This window comes from Cyrtonyx montezumae, unplaced genomic scaffold (assembly GCF_038088225.1).
Source record: "Cyrtonyx montezumae isolate F1298 unplaced genomic scaffold, pur_monq_1.0 scaffold_18, whole genome shotgun sequence".
In the NCBI taxonomy this organism is placed as follows: Eukaryota; Metazoa; Chordata; class Aves; order Galliformes; family Odontophoridae; genus Cyrtonyx; species Cyrtonyx montezumae.
In genome coordinates, this window is record NW_027071914.1 from 4,393,380 (window position 1) to 4,416,329 (window position 22,950).

The 22,950-nt window shown below is 42.4% G+C and overlaps 1 protein-coding gene across 1 annotated transcript; it reads left to right on the forward strand.

Annotated features, from left to right (window-relative positions):
* The first annotated feature begins 7,025 nt into the window (after positions 1-7,025).
* On the forward strand, positions 7,026-17,368 carry PANK3 (pantothenate kinase 3). The gene is made up of 7 exons (XM_065734479.1): positions 7,026-7,245; positions 9,189-9,541; positions 10,869-11,122; positions 11,716-11,892; positions 12,730-12,853; positions 14,587-14,712; positions 15,531-17,368. The coding sequence occupies exons 1-7, from the start codon at positions 7,218-7,220 to the stop codon at positions 15,579-15,581; spliced, it is 1,113 nt and encodes a 370-aa protein (XP_065590551.1). The 5' UTR covers positions 7,026-7,217; the 3' UTR covers positions 15,582-17,368.
* The last annotated feature ends 5,582 nt before the right edge of the window (positions 17,369-22,950 follow it).

Below are 22,950 nucleotides of genomic sequence, written 5' to 3' on the forward strand. Positions count from 1 at the left end.
TCAGCAACTGTATCTGTAGAGCACAGGCAGCTTTATCCAAAAGGGGACAAAGGGAAAGAAAGTGGGGAAATATGTGTCGCTTTGGGAAATTTGGGGGCAAAACGTGAAATAAGTGCTAAGTAATGCCTAATAAATGAATAATAGTTTTGTGTTAGTTCCTCAGCTATGTTATTTCCCAGGTTTGTGCCTTCTTGCTCCCAGCCTCAAGCCCTTTTTCTGTATATGAAATATAAGGAATGCACTGCTACTAAATTTGTCATGCCTTGACACTGTAACTTGCAAAGGTCATAAAGAGTATGAAAATAGTGCAGGTGCCAGAATGTACCTGCAGCGTAATGGCTTTGACTCTCACTGTCACTTCAGCCATGGATGTAAGCTGGTCTTGCTGCCTGCCCACCAGCACCAGCACTCAGCAGCTGGCTGCCTTTCCACAGCTTTCTGCATGAGCACAAGTTGCACTATATCTCTGTGAAGGTATTCAGCCAATATTTGTTGATCTTAGCACTGGGAGAGACATTTATAGCTACGTCACATTCCATTCTCACTTTTGGTGCAGACTGACCAATCCAGCCAAAGCTTTGCCATCTGCACTATTTTATATATCCTGCACTTGTTTCTCCCAAAGGGCTCCCATTGACTTTAGCTGTGTTCAGAGCAAATGCTGAATAGGAAGCAAAGTCAATGCAGGGATAAATTCTCAGTGTGAATGTAGAACAAAAATGGACTCTTTGGGAGGAAGTTTGACTTTTGGAGGGTTTTTGGCAGGGCTACCTTTCCGGGTCAGTAAGTACATGGAAAGAGCACCACAAACACCTTGAAGTTTCTCTTACTAGCAATTTCCAACATCTGTAACTGTTCCATTATTGGTGTAATCTCTTCCTTTCCCTGGTGTAACAACATGGCATTACAGTGCTTCCTTCAATTTCTCTAAGAGAGGTGAAGTCAGAGCTGAGTTCTAGCAGTCCAAAGCCCCTTTTGGGAATGTGCAGTGGTCTCACCGCAGAGATTTCAGCTCATGGGCTTCAGCAACTGATCAGTAGGAAAGCAGAAGGAAGCAAATGGGGCTTTTGTTTGAATGAGTCTTTGAAAAGATCCACAGAATGGAGTCCCGCCACAAAAAGTGCAGATGTTTATTTCTTGCTAAAGAGAAGTGATCCTGTAGCCATCACCCAAACAAAAAGCTCCAGCATGCTTGGTGCTCTTCTGCTACTTAAATCTTCCCTTAACTGCAGCAGTTCATTTCAATTTCTCTATTAGCACCAGAGCAGCTCAAGTAGAAGGGATATAATCAATTAAATAGCATTCTCTCAAAATAAGTATCAGTATGAGGGGCCTTCTATCACTGAAGTATAAAACAATCTCTGGTTAATGTGCCAGAATCTGATTAAAACAGAACAGTTCAAGAGCCATGGAAAACCTAACCCTGCTTGCAAATACCCTGGATTCCTCCCTGGGCATTGTGTCAGAATCTGAGAGCAGCTGGAGTTCATGGTGTGCAACACAAATCGGCCGGACCTACAATCTGCAGTTAAAACTTCACGCAGATAACCGCAGGTGGTCGCACGAAGGTGTGCCTGCACACCACTGCCATTGAGATTCCGTTCCTGCTTAACGCCCATGGACGTGTGAAGCACAGTTGCTGTCATGCACACAAGCACACAGCTGGGCAGTGGGTTTCAAGGCTGCCGTGTGCCACACTGCACCACCTGCAGCCATTAGGCAGCCAAGGCCACAGAAACGCTGCCCCTCTTGAACACTAACCCTTGAGCAGCAATGCATATGGGACAGAAGGTAACGTGCTCTTGTGGGCCACACCTGCCTGAGGGAGCTGTAAAGGATTGGCCTTGACTGGCAAAGCAAAAGCCATCAATACCTTGTTTCAGATCACTCTGGGATTTGTTTATCTGAGGCTTTGCAGCAAAGGGACCAGCAACAGCTCAGCTGGCCCTGGTCCTCGCCCTTTCCTATCATGGCATTTCAATGCTAAGTGTTGGGTAAAGAAATACCTATTTTGTAACCAAATGATGCAATTTTTGTACGCTTTTAGGCAGCACTTGCCATTGGACAGTGATGCTTTATGTCTACGATTCTATGACTTGCTACAGAATTCTTTTATCTTAAGAAAATAAAAAGCATTCAGATGTGCCAAAAACGTGAGGTTAACTGAAGTGTAATTAGCTCTGAAAGCTCCTCTGTAACCTGCCTAACGTTACAATAGATTTCAACTACTGCGGGCACACTGCAGTAGTTTTTACCTCTATAAAGTTTTAATATAAAGAAAGATGCTAACCCTTAAAAACTGGCAATGCAGACTGGTGTGAACTGATGTATTTTATTAATAGATTCTCGTTGTGATGTAAGTTTAAATAAATTGTTGGGTTATGGAAGATTGTAACATACCTCATGTTGTGATGCAGATTATTTCTCCACACTCGAGGTGCTGAGGGACCATTTGCAGTCGGGAGTTGAGCAGCAGTGAGGCAGCTCAGAGAAAGGGACAGCAGATGGCAACTTCCTCTGGGGAGCTGCAGTCTGGATGTGGCTGCAGAGAGCTCAAACACTGTTACCTCCTTGGGTGCTTTTAGAAGTCTAACATGCACAGATGAATTTAAGCTACGTAGTTCTTGAGCCTAGGCATTTTCTTCAATTAAATGTGTGTTTTATACCATTTTTAAAAGGCCTGCAGTAAAGGCACACTGGTTAACTAAGGATAGAATAAATGAAGAAACATGGGGAGCCAAGGATCAAAGAAGGTCTGACTAAAGAAACAGAAACCACTCAGCCAGCAGTGGATGACAAGATCTTGTGATACTTTGTGATTGTGATGTTTTAATTTGCTGCTATATCTCCGTAGCTGATACCAGTAGTGACCCAGATATAACAGAACACTTCCGTTCATTACATTCCAACCTCAGTATAAAATAAAACCAATCTCCCACCCAGTCCTCAGCCCTCATTTGCCTGAACCCCACTTAACACTTACATATTGCTAATTATTCTCCATACCACACCACTTAGGGCTGCCTTTGCCAATTCATAAAAAAAATAAAAATGGCGAAAGTATTCAGCCAATAAAAACACACCGAACTAATGAGCATCATTAAGGCTGAACTGTGAAAGTTCATGTCACAGTGTTATCCATGACAGGGACACAAGGGAAACAAAGAAGGGAGTGAGAGAGAAAAATAAAACTGCGTGATCTTTGGCCCAAATATCCACAAGTGAATTTCTGAAATGAGTCCCATTATCGAACTCAGTTCTCTCTGGGGTTCCATGTCACCACAGGATTTGCTTCTCTAAGCCTAAGATGGTGTTCCGGGCGGTAGCATGGGGTACTGCATATGTCTCAAGCCACCCAGTGGTTGCTTCCACCATGGTGAGCACATAACGCTTACCATCGCGAGATCGTGGCAAGGTGATATAACCAACCTGCCACGCCTCCCCATATTTGTACTTTTGCCATCGCCCTTCCTCCCAAAGAGGTTTCATCCTCTTGGCTTGTTTAATTGTGGAGCACGTCCCAACACCGCAGCAACCAGGTGACAACAGGTTCATCCGAGTGCTGTACAAACTCCTTTCTCAAACCTTGGATTTCAGTCATCTTCAGGGGCTGACGGATAGTGGTAACAGTGATTTCTTCATCATCACTGTCCTCTCCATGTCTCACTTTTCTTAGTGGCCTTTTTAGGCAGTGGTGGGTTTGAGGAGGGCCCCTCGCCTGGATCTTCCTCTTCTTTCTCTGCTTCTTCTTCCTTCCGTTCTAGGCGCAAGGACACCCATTTCCATTTCTGGCCTTCCCCAGGGGCAACCGATACTGATGCTCGTGCTTCCCATGTTTGCTAACTTCAAGGTTTCCATTTTTGCTTTGGACCTCAGTTTGGAAACCATTTCTCTCCAGAATATTAAATATAGCTCGATAAGCACAAGCCAAGCCCCACATTACTCGTTCCTCCTCAGATCTTCCTGAGCCACATGATCCCTTACCTAAATACTCACTGAGTTTCTCAGGATCCCCAGGTGTTCAAGAGTAAACTCCCATGACACCAGGGGTCCCCACACTTCTAATCTCTTTCCTAATTCTTCCCACCTTCCCTGCCATTCAGCACTCTCTGATTTTGAGGAAAGCTTCCTCCACATGATGTAAATTACTATTGCAGAAAGCACTAATGCAGGAAAACGGATAACACAGTTGCTAGGCTGGCATCCTGAATATAGGTAAGGACTGAAAAGAGAACCTGGAAACCAGTCCAAATGCCGTACCATCTGTTACATTAGCCAGGGTGTTTAGGCACAAGGCAGGTAACCCCATCAGTGCACAGAAGCAGTTGTACGCAGATATGACTCCAGTACTGAACATGAGGAACTTAAAAAGATGCCAACATGTTCTAAGGTACATGAAGACCCTTAGTCCAAAACCACAACAGATCGTTATATAATTGTAGCAGATCGCAGTATCTTCACCTACAAAAATCTACCCAAGCCTACCAGAGAAAGGCAGCAGGCACTATTCAGAAGTGCCCAGGTTTGTACAGCAGTTACTTGAGATGACTCGTGGCTTTGTGGTGCACAGGTTTTTTGCCAAGCATTCACTCAACTGTTGCCTAAAGCACTTTGTTTATGTTTCTGCTTGCACTACTGTTTGTTCTCTCCTCTGAGGCTTCTACAAAGTGAGCTTAGTATTTAGTGGGCTAGACATCTGGACCTGGCTTGGTCTTGGTAAGCCTGGGGTGTTTTTGTGTAATCTCTTTGTCTAAAGGCTGATTAGATGTCAGATTGCATCACTGACTTCCAAGTCCAATCCAAGCCAGAATGCTTTTCCAGGACGTGCCTTGCAGCTTTTGAGTACAACACAAACTTCAAACAAGGTGTCCCATAGGAGTGCTTGGGACCCACCACTGAAGCAGGAAGAGTGCCCAATGCAAGGCAGCGTGAGCCATCTCGCAGTCACCCCCATACCAGAGTTGTCCTGAATACAATAACAATTTAGGAAAGTCTTAGAGGTGCAAACTTTAGGAAGTGCTACATTTGCAAAAGGTCTTACAGAAAGATTGCCTTGGTCACTTTTTTGGTTGTTTTGTTTGTTTGTTTGTTTGTTTTTTGTTGGGTTTTTGGTTTTTGTTTTTTTGCTGATTGGTTCTTTGGCTTGGGGGTATGGTTTTTTGTTTGGTTTTTTTTTGGTTGTTGTTAATTTAAAAAAGTGCTGACAGCATAGAACAGAGTTCTCTTTTGTGAATGCTGTTTCCTCTGGGAAAAAAAAAAAAGGTTCCTCTCTTTCATTACACTTTTTAATACTTTTATACACAACACGCAGATTTTCTGGAGTGTTTTAAACAATATCTTCTCAGGTGCTTTTGATCCTGTGCCATGATCTTGCTGCTGTTGCCCACATCATGTTTGCAAGGAAAGAAGCAGCTGCAGCTCCCAATAACTACACCACGTCTTCAGGTCACTATGGCAGGAGGCTGTGGAGTTTATTACCCAGCAGTGCTGTGCTCCCAGTCAGCAGGAGCACACGTGCCACCTGTTGTCTGTAAATGAAAACCCAACTTCAGCCCTCAGAGTCCTACAGGCAGCAACACACTCCTCAGGCAGGCAGGCAGGCAGGCAGCTAAGCTGTAAAAGCGGTACGTAATAGTATGTGGAAGTTTGAATTTATACCATTACACATAGGGGTTTCCCATAATTTCACAGGCAGAAGGAACATAAGTTACTGTAAGGTTTGCATAGCTTTACATCTTGTTCCTACATGAGCTCTTGACCTTTTCCCTTCTCTGGGCTTTTCTGCTTTCAGAGTAAAGTGATCTTCAAGGCAGTCTGTGGATGATGCTGCCTCCTCCTACTGCCTCTGACTGCTCCAGGCTGCTGGGATCCCATCCCTGCTCCTCCACCTGGCACCTTCAGCCCCCATCACCACCTGGTCTCCAGCACTAAGACCTGCAGCCCATCGGTCCTGGCCCAGCTCAGCACAGGAATCTATACAAAGGCAGAAAAAGGCTGAATTTAGGTACATGCTTCATGTCAGAAGGTGCTAGAGCAGAGCACAGCTCTTTTTCCCTAGCCTCATCGCTGGAAGCTGGTCTGAAACATGAAAATACGAAAGAAATGCCACAAGACAGATAACGCACGAAATCTGCTCTCAGGAAAGCTGAAATCTTGTGGAGTGACAAGTGATTGAAACCACGGCCTGCCACTGGGAAGGACCATTAACGACAGGCATAGCCCTGCTCAAACACCGCATGCAGAGCCTGCCTACAGGAACCAAATACCACACGGTAATTCACGCTGGGACTCTGAAGCATTCGAGATAGTACCGTGCTATCACTTCCCGAGTGATAAGAGCATGCAGGAACTACAAATGACTTTGAGCTTTCTTAATTACACCTGAGCATATTTCTCATGGAAATTTCATTATTTAACTTTTTTTTTAATTGATGTGTGCAGTGTGCTGAGGTAAAAGCCAAAATATGGTTTCAGGCGCCAATAACAGCGTTTGTGCAGTCCTAAAACACGCACATGAGTAACGCTCGTCTCAATACAGTCCAGTCCTCGCCTTCAGGTGCCTCTTTCCTATCAAGGCCTCGCAGGCGGTTTAGACACTGCAGTGTTTTAACGTAACAGTTAACAGCCACGCGTGAGAATGCCCGCGCGCGAAGTTTCGACAGCAAGTTACACCGCAGCAGAAAACCACTCCGCCATTCCCCCTCCTCAGAACCAGCGGCGCGCTGCCCGGGACAGCCCCGCGCCGTGCAGGCGTCAGAGCGGCGCAGGGCGGCTCCATCCGGCGCGGCGCTGCCCGTCCCGGCGGCGCCCCGCGATTGGCTGCGGGGCCGTGGGGTGACGGCGCTGTGGGCGGGGCCGCGGCTCCGGGCGCAGCGCGGGGCGGGGCGGGCTGAGCGCTGCGGCAGCGCGGGGCGGGAGGCGCGGCGCCGCTTGGCCCCATTGTGTGGCGCGGCGGCGGCTGCCCGGGCCCGGCCGCCATCTTGTGCCGGAGGGCTCCGCGCCGCCGCCGCCGCCGCCGCCGCCGCCGCCGCCGCGGCCTCCTCGGGGGCCGGGCCCGCCGCCCGGAAGCCGATGCGGGGCGAGGCGCTGCGCGGGGCCCGGCTCGGCCGCCGCCGCTCGTGAGCCCACGTCGAGAGAGCGAGGCCCGGCCCCGCCGCCTCCGCCCCATCAGGAGAGGGGCAGAGCCGCACCGCCCCGCGGAGCCGCCACGCCGCGCCATGAAGATCAAGGATGCCAAGAAGCCGTGTAAGGACAGCGGGCAGCCGGGGGCTGCGGGGCCGGGCTGCGATCCGCGGGGACGCGGCCTTTGGCGGCCGTGTGGTTTTGTTTCCGTGCAGCCGTGGCCGCAGGGGTAGCTGGGGCTGCGCTGTTTCATCTTGCGGGGCTGCCGGGAGCTCACCGCGGTTGGGTTTCTTCGGCGGTGCCCTTGAGGCTCACGGCGCGGATCCCCGCACTGCCTGAAGCGGAGCCGGCTGCGATGGGAGCCCCGGCACTGCGTGGGGCTGCTGTGAACGTGTGGGCTCAAATGAGCCTGGAAGCTGAGCTGTGCTCGTGATGAATGCCCTGTTAGACAAATAATCTGTAACCGGATGCTCTGCGAGAGCTGGAGGCGCTTCGCAATTGAATTTTTCAGTCGGTATTTTCCTCTTCGAGGAAGTGATCAGCGCTAAATCTGATGAGGGGCAAAGCGGCTAGCCATTGCTGAGCAGGAGGTCGCTGGCCTGTTGATAAGAGCCTACGAAGCAGAGCTGAGAAGATTGCCTCAGCCTATCTCTGCTTCCACTTGTGCGGGGAAAACGGGCATAACCCGAGTGACTCAGAGCTGGGTTGTCCTAGGGTAGGGGTGGGGAGGTTGGAGGCACCCATTGCATATCCGTTTCTGATGTCAATCTGGTGCCTGGGCTCCTTGCTGTGGTCCTCCCTTAAAAATCTTAGCCTAGTTAATGCTGGTGCTGCCGGGTGGTTCTGAAAGCAGCTTGTCAGAAATGCGGCTGAGTTAGTGGAAGTAGTCTTCTGAGATGGGCTGTCTGGAAAGTGATGGTGAAGGGCCACTTTAATTTCCTTTGAAGGTGATGGGAAGTGATAGAGGCGTGTTGAAGGAGGACAGCAGAAGTTCAAATCGAGAAGAACTTCTGAGTAGTTGAGTCAACAGTGAGAGAAGAGGAGGTTATGAACTCTCATTAACAACTCATTGTTGGAGTGTTCTTGAAAAACTTAAGAGGTTTTTAAGTGTTGGCTAGAGAAAACCATAGTTAAGCCTTCAGTTAATGTTGCCCAGGCAGTGTTCCTGTTAGCATGAATTAGGCTGGTCAAGGTGACCTCCAAGGTCCTTTCCAACAAGCACTTTCATGATAGCTCTTCCAAAGAAGTCCATATGAGGAAAGATGACTGACTCTCATAAGAGGAACTTCCAAAGGTTACTTGGGGTGCAGGTGATAAATACAATAGCAAAGCATCCTGCAGAACTACCGTTGCTTGAGATCTGTCCAGAGAGAAAACATCCCACAGGAACGGCCCAGGCATTATCCTATTACTGAAGTTCTCCCTTCCTACCTGGTACAGAAGAGGGAATGGAACCTAGATATCTTGCTTGTAATTCTTAATAAAGCTTTTTGTGTCATTTATATAATACAGAACAAGGTTTCTACATTTATATTTGTAACTTGCCTTTTGTAACTTCAGTGGGATCTCTGCACAGCTCTTCAGAAATTGAGCATCTTCACTGTGTCATTTTTTAAGTTATCTGCCACTTAATGCTTTCCTATCAACTGGAGGTGCTGTGTGAGCAAGAGAAAGTAACTTGGAGGAAGACTGTTCTGCCACTGCTGTCAGCTGAAATATGTAACCTGGTTTTCTCATAAGTGTGCATTGCAGTTTTTATGCTAAAGTGTGTCATAGTGGTAACTTTGGGAGTGAAGATTCCGTTAATCCTTTGTTATCAAAAAAGTAATAAACTAGTTTAATTTTTTACATGGATGAGCACAGAATATACAGTACTTGGGGGAGTATTTACTGAGCATGTGGCAGCATTTGAATGTAAATAGCGTTGCTCTGTTCTGTTGTGCCTTTGGTCAGAGAAGTGCTAGTTCTCCATTCCTGTAGGACTTCTTGTTCGTGTCCTCCTTGCTGTATAGTGCTGGTTTATTGCTGTCGCTCTCACAAAGCTGACCCGTCTGTTGTCTCTGCAGCATTCCCGTGGTTTGGCATGGACATTGGGGGAACTTTGGTGAAACTTGCCTATTTCGAACCCATCGATATCACTGCAGAGGAGGAGCAGGAGGAAGTTGAAAGCTTGAAGAGCATCCGCAAGTATCTGACTTCCAACGTAGCCTACGGATCCACCGGCATTCGAGATGTCCACCTGGAGCTGAAGGACTTAACCATTTTCAGCCGGAGAGGAAACCTGCACTTTATTCGATTTCCAACTCATGATTTGCCTACTTTTATCCAGATGGGAAGAGATAAAAACTTTTCGACGCTGCATACGGTGCTCTGCGCCACGGGAGGCGGCGCATATAAGTTCGAGGAAGACTTTCGCACAGTACGTGTCCTGCCTGCCCCTCACTGCTGCAGGAGGTGTTGCTGGGGGTGGATTGAAACAAGCAGGGCTTTGAAAGATCTGAGGAGTGTTTGGAGATTCTTAACTATTCATTCATGTTTTCAGCTGTTAGTGTGGTCCTTTAGAAATACACTCTGTGACATAAAGGTGCAGGTGTCTTTTTGGAGAATAGCTTTTTTCTAATCTGTGTTTGTGTGTTTTTTCTGACGGGACACTGCTTAAACCACTGAGGTTTGGATTTTCTTTCTCATGCACTTCTTTGATGATAGGCATTTGTTGTTTATGGGTGTGTTTTGATGACTTTAGTCCATTATATTTTTTTACAGGTCTGTGACAAATTACCTCTAAGGCAATCTTTTTCAGCAGCAGAGGGATCTGGGGTTTTCTTGACATGTTTTGGCTCTTCCCTCAACAATCAAAATAAATTATTTGTTTAGATGCAGTTTCTGCCTGAAGGTGGTTGTTAATAGCTGAGAGTCTCCTCATGGTATCCAATATATGCTCTGATTTCAGAGTGGCTGCAGATCTCTTGTAGTAAAGCAAACCTACTTCATTATCTAAAACCCCACAGAAGTATTCTGTTGGAGCAGCTCCCTGGTCTGCTCAAGAGTGAAGCTTCACAAGCAGCTGTGCTAGGACAAGAAAAGCTGAATTGAGCTTTGGGAAGAGAACAGGGCTGACAGTGTTATCATCTGGAACTGGTATTGGTCAGTGGCATGTGACCCAGATGGTTGTGCAGCTTCATGATCTGCACCCAGGCTGCTATCTGTAAGTGAGCTCGTGCAATTCAGGGATGCACCCTGATACCCTACAGAATTTCAGACCTCTCTTGGGTTTTCTTTATTAATAATCCTTGGAGCGCTAACAAAGATGCAGTAATGGTAGGATGCAGTTTAGGTTTTTATCTTAAGCTTTTATCTGCTGGTATTTTAGAATAACTCTTTCCCTTCTGAGATGAGAGTGAGCCCACAAGGGTTGAGGAGATGATGAAAAATGCTATGATTTTCTCAGTGGATGAATGTCTGAATATCTCACAAGTTAGTAGTTCTTACTAAAGCAGGTATTTATATTGTCTGTCTTTAATATGATTCTGAGACCTACATTTATAGGTATTTAATTTGTTCGCTGAGATGTTCGGAGTTTACCTTTTGAATTCTTTATTGGCATTGAGGTGGGCTGGAAGTTTCTGAATTAGCCATCTGAGACAGCTCCTTGAAGTTAGGCAGTCCAAATATATTAATGAATTGTAGCATATTTGAGTATTGTTTGAACACGTTGACGCTGTTTTGTTTTGTTTTTTTAAACATAGATTGGAAACCTCCAGCTGCACAAACTGGATGAGCTTGACTGCCTTGTCAAAGGCTTGTTGTACATAGACTCTGTCAGCTTCAACGGCCAGGCAGAGTGCTATTACTTTGAAAATGCCTCAGAACCTGAGCGATGCCAGAAGATGCCTTTTAACCTGGATGACCCGTATCCGTTGCTGGTTGTTAACATTGGTTCGGGAGTCAGTATTTTATCAGTCCATTCCAAAGACAACTATAAGAGAGTAACTGGAACGAGGTAACTTAAATACCCAAGTTGGGGTGAATACCCTATGGAACAGTGAACCTTCTGTTGTCAGAGTTTTTCTTCTCTCCCTGGCTCTGTCCTTTCTCTCTGCAGTATGGAAAATGTATGCCTTGAATTTACAGCTGCATCCATTGCAGCTCTTATCCATATTTCTATTATTGAGGAGATGTAGCCCGTGTGTGATTTGTTGGTAGTTGGTAGGACTGCTCCATGGTAAGTTTATAGATTTTTGTTGTAAGTTTTGAATCTGCTTCTCTTGCTCCATTTTTTACTGAAAAATAGCCTGTTCTACTGAAAAAACAGTACAGTCAAGGATCAGTCTGTGGCCTGATGGCTTTTCAGGATATTTCCTTCTCTGATTGGATCGTCCAGCTGACATTTTGATAGTTTATGCCTATTTGTTAGCTCTTACTGTACAATTAGCTTCATATAAATTTCTTAGATAATTATTGAGTAATAACTGTAAAAGTAGCGAACCTTGAACAGAAAGGGAGGCTGCTTGATACCTTGCTTTAAGGGCTTTGTTTTGTTGGACAGTCTCTGATGATAAAATAGTATTTGAACGAAGTGTTTTTCTTTATTAGTCTAGGTGGAGGAACCTTTCTTGGGTTGTGCAGTTTGTTGACAGGCTGTGAAAGTTTTGAAGAAGCTTTGGAAATGGCATCCAAAGGAGACAGCACGCATGCTGACAAGCTGGTTCGAGATATTTATGGGGGAGACTATGAAAGATTCGGTTTGCCAGGATGGGCTGTAGCATCCAGGTAAGCAACAGTTTCTTGATTGTTGTGTTTTTGGGTTTTAATTCTTCCCTCCTTGCTTGTAAGACAGAAGTGACATGGTTTCAAACACAAATCTTAAACTGATAATATAAAGAAAACTTCTTTTTGAAAGCTTTATTGTAATCAAGTTGCATTTTTGCTGTGACTGGAGGAGAATCACAATAAAAACAATTCTGACTCTGATCTGTCTTAGACCTGATACGCAGTTGTAAAATATCATGTGTAGCTATGGAGTCTTTTTTTCCTTTTTTTTTTTTTAATTCATGAGAAATGATCTATTGTTCATAGTAATGAGTGTGTTCTTCTGATTTAGAACTCTGCATTTACACAACTTAAATATCCTTCTGTCAGCTGCTTGGTTCCAGAGGATTCATAAAATAAGCTCAGCTCTGCTTTCATTCTGCTTTTAGAAGAGGGGATTGGATAGACACTGTGAATGAGGAAGCAACCTTGATAAGTTGGAGTATTCATCAGTCAGGCTTAGGCAGTGACTTCCTTTACAGTGCCAGGTGTGCAGAGTAGTCTTGCAGAAGGATAAGATTACTTCTTGCTGCGTGTGTTTCTTTGGGAAAGGCAACAGTATACTCTAATTTTTGCTGGGAGTTGTTACTGTAACAGCCTTTTAGTGTACAGGAATAAATACAGGTGCTGTAGTGTCAACTGCAGTGTTACATATTACTGTATGTAACAGGGACTTGAGAGGACAGCTCCTTATGAACTAGCACAAGACCTAAGTTCCACTGTATTGTAGAAATCGTGTTCTGACATTTCAAATGGACATAGATCACTTTCTATTTACTGGAGTTTTTCTTGTTCTAGTTTTGGGAATATGATCTACAAAGAGAAGAGAGAGACAGTTAGTAAAGAAGATCTTGCCAGAGCCATATTGGTCACCATCACCAATAACATTGGGTCCATTGCCCGAATGTGTGCAGTAAATGAGGTAAACTTCCAATGAAGAATTCTTTTGCTCTGGTTCTATCATTTCGTTTCAGATTAAATGATGGCCAAAATGATGCATCGTTCCAAACCTTTACAGACATACTCAAATGAAACAGAGATGTTTGTGTAGTAAAGAACCAAGAATTTGTTCATAATATTTTGACAGTCTCCGTAGAAGGTCTTTAAACCCAGGAGCAAACACTGAGGAGTCTGGAGCAAGCGTGAAGAAGGGGCTGTGGTGTCCCTCAGTGTCTAGAGAGGGTTGCAGGAAAGAGTTAAATTGTAGCCGTGCACAGCAGGAGGATGGAAAGAAGTGGCCACTGTTTGCAGCATAGGGGAATCTGATTGGTGTTAGGAAAACAGACCCTCTCAGTGAGAATGGTTTGGCACTGAGTCAGTGGACTTGGAGACAGTGCCTTGAGCAACTCTAAGTTAGGCCTGCTTTGAGTGGTAGATAGTAGCTGCTGACTTCCAGCAGTTCCTTCAAGCTGAAATTATTCTCTGATTAAAGCTCATGAGATGCCTTCCTTTTTGTTAAACATTGTTTTTAATTTTTACTAACTTGAGACTTTGAATTATTTCAACACCTGTCTTAGTGCTTGGTATTGAGGTGATTTCTTGCCATCTTCAGTGTTTCAAAGCTCAGTGTAAATACAGCTAGCACAGACCTATGAAAAAGTACTGAATTTAAATGTGAAAAATATTGAGAGTGTCTAAACACCAGAGATTTCCTCACTAGTTACCAACAAATCTTAAAGGAAGGGAGGTTTAGTAACAGCTGTCTTAGGTAAGTCTAAGAGCAATTGTATTTAAAGTTCTGCTTAAAATCTGTGGGGTGATGGTCTTAGAAATCTCAACAACCTTCTTAGCTGCTGTAATCATTTTACATAGGAGATTTTGTTGATAGAGATCAACAAACTAATATCTTGAGCTGATTATATATAAAGATGAATATAGATTTAATTGTTTTGTATTTCAGCCATAAGCAGAATTATGTCTGATTAATTTACCTTGATAGCATGTTTTTCTCTTCACTGTGAACTAATCAAGATAGCAAAAAAACATTAGCATGTTAGTCTTCTGGCTGTACGTTGAGTTATACTGGTTTTTGTCACAGCCTGGATACGAGTGTTCATCTAACACCCTTAACACAATTAAGTTTTCTTTGGTTCTCACTCTCATGTCATTAAATCAGTGTTTAATGTTGCTGCCACTGAATGTCAGATGTATTTCAGTGAATGGGGAAAACTACGTGTTTGGTGTTTTTTTTTACGTCCTTACATTTAATTTGATTAAAATTCACAGCTCATTTGCAGTATGTATTTAAGTCTTAGCCTCATCTTACACTGATGTATATTGAGGTCCGAAGATGAAAAGAACATCTGTCTTACTGTCTTCGGCTTCTTTACAGTGCTGCCTTGTTGCATATGGATCAAGCAGCATTGTACAGGGCTATGAAGGCACTGAGTCTTCTCTACCAAATCCAAGTACTTTTTTCATTTCACTTCTGGTCTGGTTGGTTCTTTGGCTTAGTTACAGCAATTGCTCACATAATCTGAAACACAGATCCTACTCTGTAAATTCCAGAGCTTTAATTCTTGAATGTTGGACTGTTCTTCCTCCACAGGTGTTTTAATTGTGGAGCATGTTTCTTGCTTAAGAGAGCGTTGCTTCATAGCTGCTGTGTTGAGCAGTGGAAAGACTTAATCTTTGCTGTTTCTCTGTTCTTTTTAGAAAATAAATAGAGTTGTATTTGTTGGCAATTTTTTACGTGTGAATACTTTGTCAATGAAGCTTCTCGCGTATGCACTGGATTACTGGTCCAAGGGCCAGCTGAAGGCCTTGTTCCTAGAACATGAGGTATGCTGTAATACTCTGATGTGATATATCATTTTTCCACGAATCGAAAGTGCATGTGTTGAGCATCTGCTATAAGTGTGATATCCTGAGACACTTGAGTAAATGTTGGAAATCAGACAGGCTTTCTCAGCCTGCATTGTTAAGGGAATGGTTGTTTCTGCTGGGGAAGGAAGTACTTAACTCTGTGTGGGCCACTTTTGTTCATGCTACAGATTCCTTTTTTTTGTTTGTTTGAGTTTTTTAATAGTTAGTTTGTTCTCAATTAAACTTGAGCAATCCTTAAAGCCCTGATTTTCAATGAGGACTGCTTTCATGCAATCACAGATACTAGTTACACTTTTCTCCTAGTGATTCTGCTCTCTGTGACTCATCTGCTTTGCAGTGTCTTCTGCAGTTAGATCGGTATGTAATGCTGAATGATCAGGTTAAAATACAGGCAGTTGGTGTTAGGTCCAACAGCTGGACATGCAGCTTCTTGGCAAGGGGTGGCAATCTTTGTCCTCCATTTCCTGGGCTGTAAATACGCCACAATTAGATTTCTACTTCTTTGGTCAGTTCTCAAAACGCTTTCATTTATAGCTTATTGTAAGACTGATGATGGTCAGGCTTCGTGCCAGTGTCTGCAGTAATAGCTCAGTAATAAAGATAAAATATTTGTTTCATAATGTTCTAAAAAGAAATGTGATACATACTATACTAAGTGGATGTTTTTCTTTCTGTAGCATTGGCCCACCAGGTGCTTTGGCTGTCATTGAATCATGTGGTTGACAGAAGATAATGTCATGATTGACCCTGAAATTTGTGTTTGTTTTGAACAGGGCTACTTTGGAGCTGTTGGTGCTCTTCTTGGGCTGCCTAATTTCAGTTGAGATACAAGAGGTCACTACACTGAACTATTTTCCACCTGGATGACACTCGTTTTTGGCAATGGGAACTAAATCTGGGGAGGGGAAAAGGAAATAACAGCTTTTCTGTAACTTTTTAAATTGAAAAAGTGATGAGCTACTGAATATTGCCATTATAAGGAAGCAGTTTTTTACTCCATTGGGCATTCAAAAGTGAAATATTTGGGGATATCATTTGTCTTCATTAATTCACATAGCCAATATTGAACTTTCAGTATGCAATACATCCTTGGAGAACAAGCTTCTGGAAGAAGGAATGCCAACCCTTCAAGTGCTCTGTACTAAAATATTGCCAGTTTCCTCCTGAGGCTTTAAGCCTGTTTGTTTTGCATATCACTGAATGAAAAAATGATGTTTATTGGTTATACAGCATGAGCACAATTTCCCTTGTGTACACAACCTTAAAAACAGTATGGTGGTCTCAACAAAATGAGGAGACTGTAGGCAATTGTTTCCCACAGTGACAATAGTAATTAAGCTGTTTTTATGTGTAATGGAAGTATTAATAATACTCTGATTTTCAGTGGGAAAAATAAAAACACAGAAAATCAGCCAAAGCAGCAGAATATTAAAGGTTTTTTGTATACATGTACCTGCCCTCTTTGCTTATTGGAAGGTTTGCCTGAGTTATTTTATTTCCCCTGCAGGATGTGACTGAGAATTAATGCCACCATACCTGCGATGGTACAGGCACCACAAAGCCTGCGAGTTGAGTGCTCATCAAGTGGGCTGAAAATGGAACATTACAGTTCTGATGTTTTGCCTCATCTATATGGAGATCTGGAAATTTTCTCTGCCATCCTACTGTATTGAAAATCTGATTTATTTTTTTTTCTGTAATTTTGTGAGTTAATCAGACTTTAATTTGATGTTCAACAGGAAAAATTGCTTGGCTGCTTTTGGATTTGAGAATTCAGAAAGTTGAGGATGGCATCAGAGGTTGTATTGCAGTACTAGAAGTACAATATGTAGTGCACTTGCAATATGGAACCATTCATCAAACTGTGGCCTTGGGATAAATTCCATACTCTGGAACTGATCTTTCAATATTTTTCCTGTATGCTTTTAAAATTTACAGTTATTGTAATAAGTGTAGTCCTGAAGCAGGGCGTGAGATTTTAAACTTGAAAGGAGATTATACAGTCATGAGCTATTTGAATCTTTGTGGACTACAAAAAAGGTCAAATTTATGATATGATTTTAATGTTATTTCCTATAAGTGCATGAGGAGCAACCGAAGTAGAACACATTTGTGCCAGGTTTTAATGTGTTTTTAAAACTGATGATTGCTCACGGATTCCACAGCACGGCTGCACTGTGCTCACAGGCACATCCACCTGGCATGTTTGACAGCTCCATGTGCGATTTTCAGTTGTCCTTCATTTAATTTCAGAGCCCCATAATAACATGGCATGGGGTTTTGTTGTTCTTATGTTGCTTTTAAAAAGGGAACAAACTGTTTTCCTTTAAGAGTGCAGTAACTTAGAGTGTCCACTTCAAGCCCAATGCCAATCTCAGATAGTTTGTCTGCTGCTGCTTTTCCTAGTGCTCATGTCATGTTTCCATTGTTCTTGCTGCCATATTTCAAGCCAGATGCTTAAAAAATATATGTAAATTGAGAGTTCAACCAATCTAGTGTGCTTAGAGCACTTCAGCAAATGGGTAAATATGGCTTTTGTAGTGTCTTAAATACTGTACACCATTACTTTTAAGTTCTTATTTACTACAGAAAGTGAGCTTGATATGGCTGCAAAACTAACTTTCTGAATGTTTTGACAGCTTCCTGAAAATTTATTTTCCTTGCAAAGTGAAGTGTTTAAAGGCACACTACAGCTTGATTAAAAACAGTTCCTGCAGACTTATTTATTGCTGCTTCATTTCTCATTCTGTTACTGAAGCAGTAATTGGAGGTATCTATTATGTTTAACAAGAAGCATGTGTAGGAAGGAGATGGTTACTTAATGACCATGACTGTGGTTAATTTAAACCATTTGAAACCGGTATGACCTAAAATACATTTTTAAGGTTAATTGGGCAATTACGGAATAAATTAATGGTGTAATTATTGAATAACAGTACTGCTTAGAAACTGCTGTGAGAATGGAAAGGTATGCCCTATCTCTGTCTTCTCTGAGCTTGCAAAAAAGCAGATGCTTCCTTTTGCTTCTTTTATCAGCACAATTGTTTCTTCATTTCTTCAAATTTTCAAACCTGGCTGTCAGAGCCAGGGGTGCAGTATTTAAACCACATATTTGAGTCTCGTTTTCACTTCACTTAGAACTTGTTTGTGGAGTCTCCAGAGGTTGGCTCCACCACTAATGCTAGGCTTCACAAATAGTAACGAGATAAGCCTTACAGTCTTCTTAACTAAATTCTCTTCTGAATTGGCTGAAAAGGATTGTATCTTTTATGCAGATAACTGAAGTAACTTGCTTTTCCCCAAGCTTTGTTGTTATTTTCATGCTTGCTATTTCTCTTCCTCAAAGCTAACAGGTTCAAGCTGCTTTAGAGAAATTGATTCAGTGTACAACAGTAGAGGACATCTGGGGTTTTCTCAGGGCTCCTTTTCTCAAGGAGAGCTGCTTTAAAGGAAGACTGTCTGATACCTCTGAAGTAAAACATAAAAGTCATTCTGAATGTGTAATTGCTTTCAACTCAATCAGCCATGCAAGTGCCTTTTAAGTTGTTCATATAATGCCAATTTTGATGGTACTACTTAATCCATGGGATTTCTTGACCAGTGTTGCTTATCAGATAATTTTATCTGCCATGGAGATGATCCCTTCAATCCAGTGTAGCTAGAGATGCCAGGAAAACTGTGTCAGCTTTTGGGCTGCCCATCTCTGTAGCCTTTACCTTGGGGTAGTGCCTTTGCACTTGTGTCTCTCTCTAGTCCTTTTTAACCGTTAAACGCACAGTTTTATTCTATCTGTATCTCCCTAAAAATTGTACTGATTTTTATCCATATAAGAAAAGATATTAGTGATACTTTTCTTCTGGCCAAAGAAGATTTTTATACGAAACTATCCCAAGTTGGTCTGGCTGAACCTCCTCCACCATTCCAGTTCTGCAGAGGGTAACTGTAGTGTGAATAAAAAGAGAACTTTTTCTGCAATCCACTTTGAATATTTCGTAAACTTGAGTGAGCATATCTTAGCAGAAGTTTAAGTATAAATACTATTTCAATTGGTTTTTTTGGTGTTTTTTTTTAATAAAAACTGAAAGTTAACAGTTCAGAGAGAAGCAACATTGGTATAGTTTTAGTTTGATTTTAAAGGGTTTTTGTATGTCTGCTGTACCTTCTGAAGATCTTGGCCTGTTTTTCACTAGGGGGGAGCAAGCACCCGTGTGGTTATACCAACACATCATAGAGTGCTGCTAGCTTTTCTATTTCAGGGTTGGGACAGCACGATCTCATTCCTTCTGTGCCACACTTACACTCAGCCTGCACATTAAGAATAAAAGTTAAGTCCTGGCTTCTCATAATGGAATAAATGTCCCTTCAGTGGTACTGTGAGATGTCTGCTTGCATTTGATATATTTGCAAGGTGATTATATTGCCTTTAGGGATTAATTAACACTTTGTCTCTATCCAGTGTAGGTCTTCAGGAAATTTCTACTTTCAAGTAAGTCACAATAGCTTCTCATTCTCTAATGTTTCAGAATACACTGAAGTTCTAGCATCTGAAACTAATTAGTATCTTTTTTTCTGGAGTTCATCTCTGCTTTTTAAAGACTAGATGGCATCTTACGCATTCTGTCTGTAACTTAGACTAATGCCTGTGTTTATTCAGACCACGTTTTAAACATCACTTTCACTATTCACAATCTGAAAACTGGTTGGCTGTAATTCTGAAGCAACAGTTTACTTGAGTTCAGAGATCAGGATCAGTGTAGTTCTATTTAGCTGCTTGTGGTCAGCTTTTTCTCCCAAGTCCATTTGCACATATCCTGAGGATAGTTCTTTCCTTTGTCGTGTTTTCCTACTGCCAGGGACTTCTACATCCTTTTTTTAATTATTATTATTGTTATTATATAGGCTTAAAAGACACTGAGCATGTAACAGAGCTGTTCTTAGGTTAAAAAATAATTAAAAATACTGTGGGTCAGCCTGAAAGTGTTTGACCAAGACCTGTTGATGCAGAGCTAGGAAGACACTTGACACATCCAGTTACTGTTTTGGTTTTAGTATTTAACACTTAACACAGTGAGAGGGAGAATGGTTCAGATCATTGTAGATAAAGAAGGACAAATTATTTTAAGTCCTCAGATGTGACCATGGGAGACAAAAAAGAAAAAACAAAAAAACCTCATTGCACAGCACAGAGATTTGTCCACTTGCATTCTCTGAGTTTTATTAATATGTTCCAAAGTACATTGCCAGTATTCTGTCAGCTGAATATTTATTAATTCATTGTGTTAAAGTCTGTAGAAAAGCCTGTTTAGTTACTTTTGCTTACATCAAGCATACAAAATATATTAAACATTTGTAAAAACACATTTCACACTTTATGAAAGCATCTCAAAAGGTGCTGTAATATAATTGTAATTATTCGTGTGCTATTGGAATATGTTGTAGCAGTCTAAGTCTGCAGAATTGAGTGCCAAGTCCTGCTCTCTTCACTTACTGAAATAGATAAATTACTTCAGTGGGACTGTTGTAAATGAGTGAGCAGGGTTTGGCCTCGAGGCCTCCTGCCCGGGGAGCACGGTCGTGCTACTTTGCATATTCCTGCAGGTGCTACAGCATTTGCTAAAAACAAAAATTTTGAGCAGAAATTGTAAATAAAATCTGTACAGCCTGGTCCTTCTGAGAGACTTAAAACTGACAGGATTTAGCTTCCCGTGCTGCTTTCTGTAAGGCTCCTGACATTCCAGTTGTACGGATCGTTTGCATTGCAGGATTTCAGTGTTACCTTCAGGCTTGATTTGTCATTCATTGTACCTGTTTGAAGCAGATAGCACCAACTAGGATAAGATGAGCTTTTGTTTCCTGCTAAAACATCAAAATCAGACATTCCTTTTGGCATTTGGGGAAGTTTTTGAAGAAATGCAGAAATACCATTTAAAATGAAATGTGTTAATTAGTCTCATCTGTAAAATAAACTGGAATATGGTGTATCAATTGCTAACCCATGACTAGCATTTCACAATTCCTCTAGGGCCAGTTTGAGAGCGTTGTAAATACAGACTTTGGAGGAGGTGTGTTAGTTCCAGACTGTGCATTACAAAATATAAGTCTAGGGAACTAGTATTTTGAGAAAGAATAAATTAACAGCATCTAGAACATGGAAATTAGTGTTTGGATGTTATAGGACATAGAGGGCTTTTGATAATCTCTGCTTTTTACATTTCTTAATGAGTTTTGGCATTCTGACACTTGAGCATTTCACCTTCCCATTGACTGTCCTGTCAAGCACAGGCCTGCTAATGACCAATTGCTGTCTTCAGGTGTTTGTTTTAGATGCTTAGCAAAGTGAACAGGCAGATCTGTAAAATGCCAGCCCTTTGTAGGATGGAAGTTCTCCTCAGAGCCATTTGGTTAAGTTGCCTTATTCTATGACATTGCACTCATGTTATGTCTCCACTTCCTTGTTTACTGTTCTGACACTGAAGATGTGATAGAAAAATGCGCTACAAATTTTTATTCATAAATTACTGATTAATATCTTTGTGTCACCTGTTAATACAGCTCTTGTAAATGATACCTTTATGCCATCTGTAACGCAGCTCTTGTAAATGGTTTAAATTATTTCTTTTTATAGATTCTCATTACTGAATGTACAGATTAGACCCTTTATTATGTCACTGAATAATTTCATTGAGCCCAAAACGTGGCCAAGGCTGAAAACCATCCCATCAGAACTGTAAATAACTCTTTACTGCTTGTTTGCATGAATGAAGTTTGCATTTCATTTACTTTGCCATCAGCCAACTCCTCTGTGATGGGCCTACTTTTTACAGTTCATTTTCCTGGTTTTATTAGCATTCATTCTGTACGAATGTTGAAACAGTACTTTGTCTTTTCCTAATAAATAACTTGAAATTGTTCATTGTTTGTCTGATTCTGTGGGGTTTCTGAGTGGGTTTTTTCCTTCTTCAGTGCCTGGAGTTGCTAAGATGATTGATACCGAGGTTATTGCATAATGTTTTGCATCAGGAGAACGTGACTGGCATGGTTTCTGTGCACTTTACTTCCTCTCCCTTAAGAAGTACAACGTAAATGCTTTTATTAATTTCAGGTAATGCCCTAAATAGTCTTAGGCTTTCCTTCCAAATGTAATTGGGAACCCATACATACATGCACTCAAATGACTCAATTATATTTTCCTGTTGAATAAAAAACACTGTATATATAAACTGTAATTTATCCTCTTGAAATTTTCCTTTGCTTATGTTTTAATAAAGCCAAATTGTCTTGAATGGGCAAGAAGTTTTCAGGGTAGAAGTTTGTGCCACGTTAATTCATGTTGTGATGGTCTTGCTGGGTCAGTGACTGTCTTTCAGGGTTCATTTTTCAAAGCTGTTAGCTCTGCAAGTTACAAGTCTTAGTTATAAGTTGCCAAATATGAAACACTGAGAGTGCCACTCCGCATCGTATCTCTATGGAGTCAGACCCCGGCTCAGCACCAAAGCAGTGCAGACAGAAGCTTGTTAGAAGTGGGGGTTCTACAAGTCTTTGTCGTGCTGATTAGCCTGGAGTGTGTTGTTTTTAATGCAGAAATGTGACAATACTTCTAAAGTGGAATCCTAGGTTTTTGTAGAAGCCATTCTGCATCCTGGTGCAGCCCATTATGAGCTCAGGCCAGGCTTCCAGGTAAGCTGTGTCAGCTGCATTATTTCCATCTTATCTACCCGTAAGATAAGTAATTAGTTTCTGTGGAAGAAGTGACTTCCTCATTCAGCCAGCTGTATGAGACTTTTTCTTGGACTTGGAAATACCAACCTCTTAAGTAAAAACCTTTTCAGTGTTTATCTTTTTAGAAGCGTAGATTAAATATGAAGTTCAGCTTGGTCTTGGAGCGAAAGTCCCTCACTCTAAAGGTGTTTCCATCTGTCTACAGGTCTTTGTCAAGTACTCCAGGCTCCAGCACGAAGCATCTGGCACCAGTTGCCTGGTGCATAGCAGTGGGGGATGTCCCCATCTCACAGCCAGGATCCAGCAGAGGGAGCGGGCAGTGTGCGGCCTGCAGTGCTGCTCAGGCAGGTACAGCTGCAGGGCTGCAGCCACTGTTGCACTGTTTCTGCAGGCACAGCTGCGTTATGCAGCTTCAGAGCGTGTGGTTGGGTGAGTTCATCTGGCAGTGATGGCTCTGTTTTAGCATTACAGGGT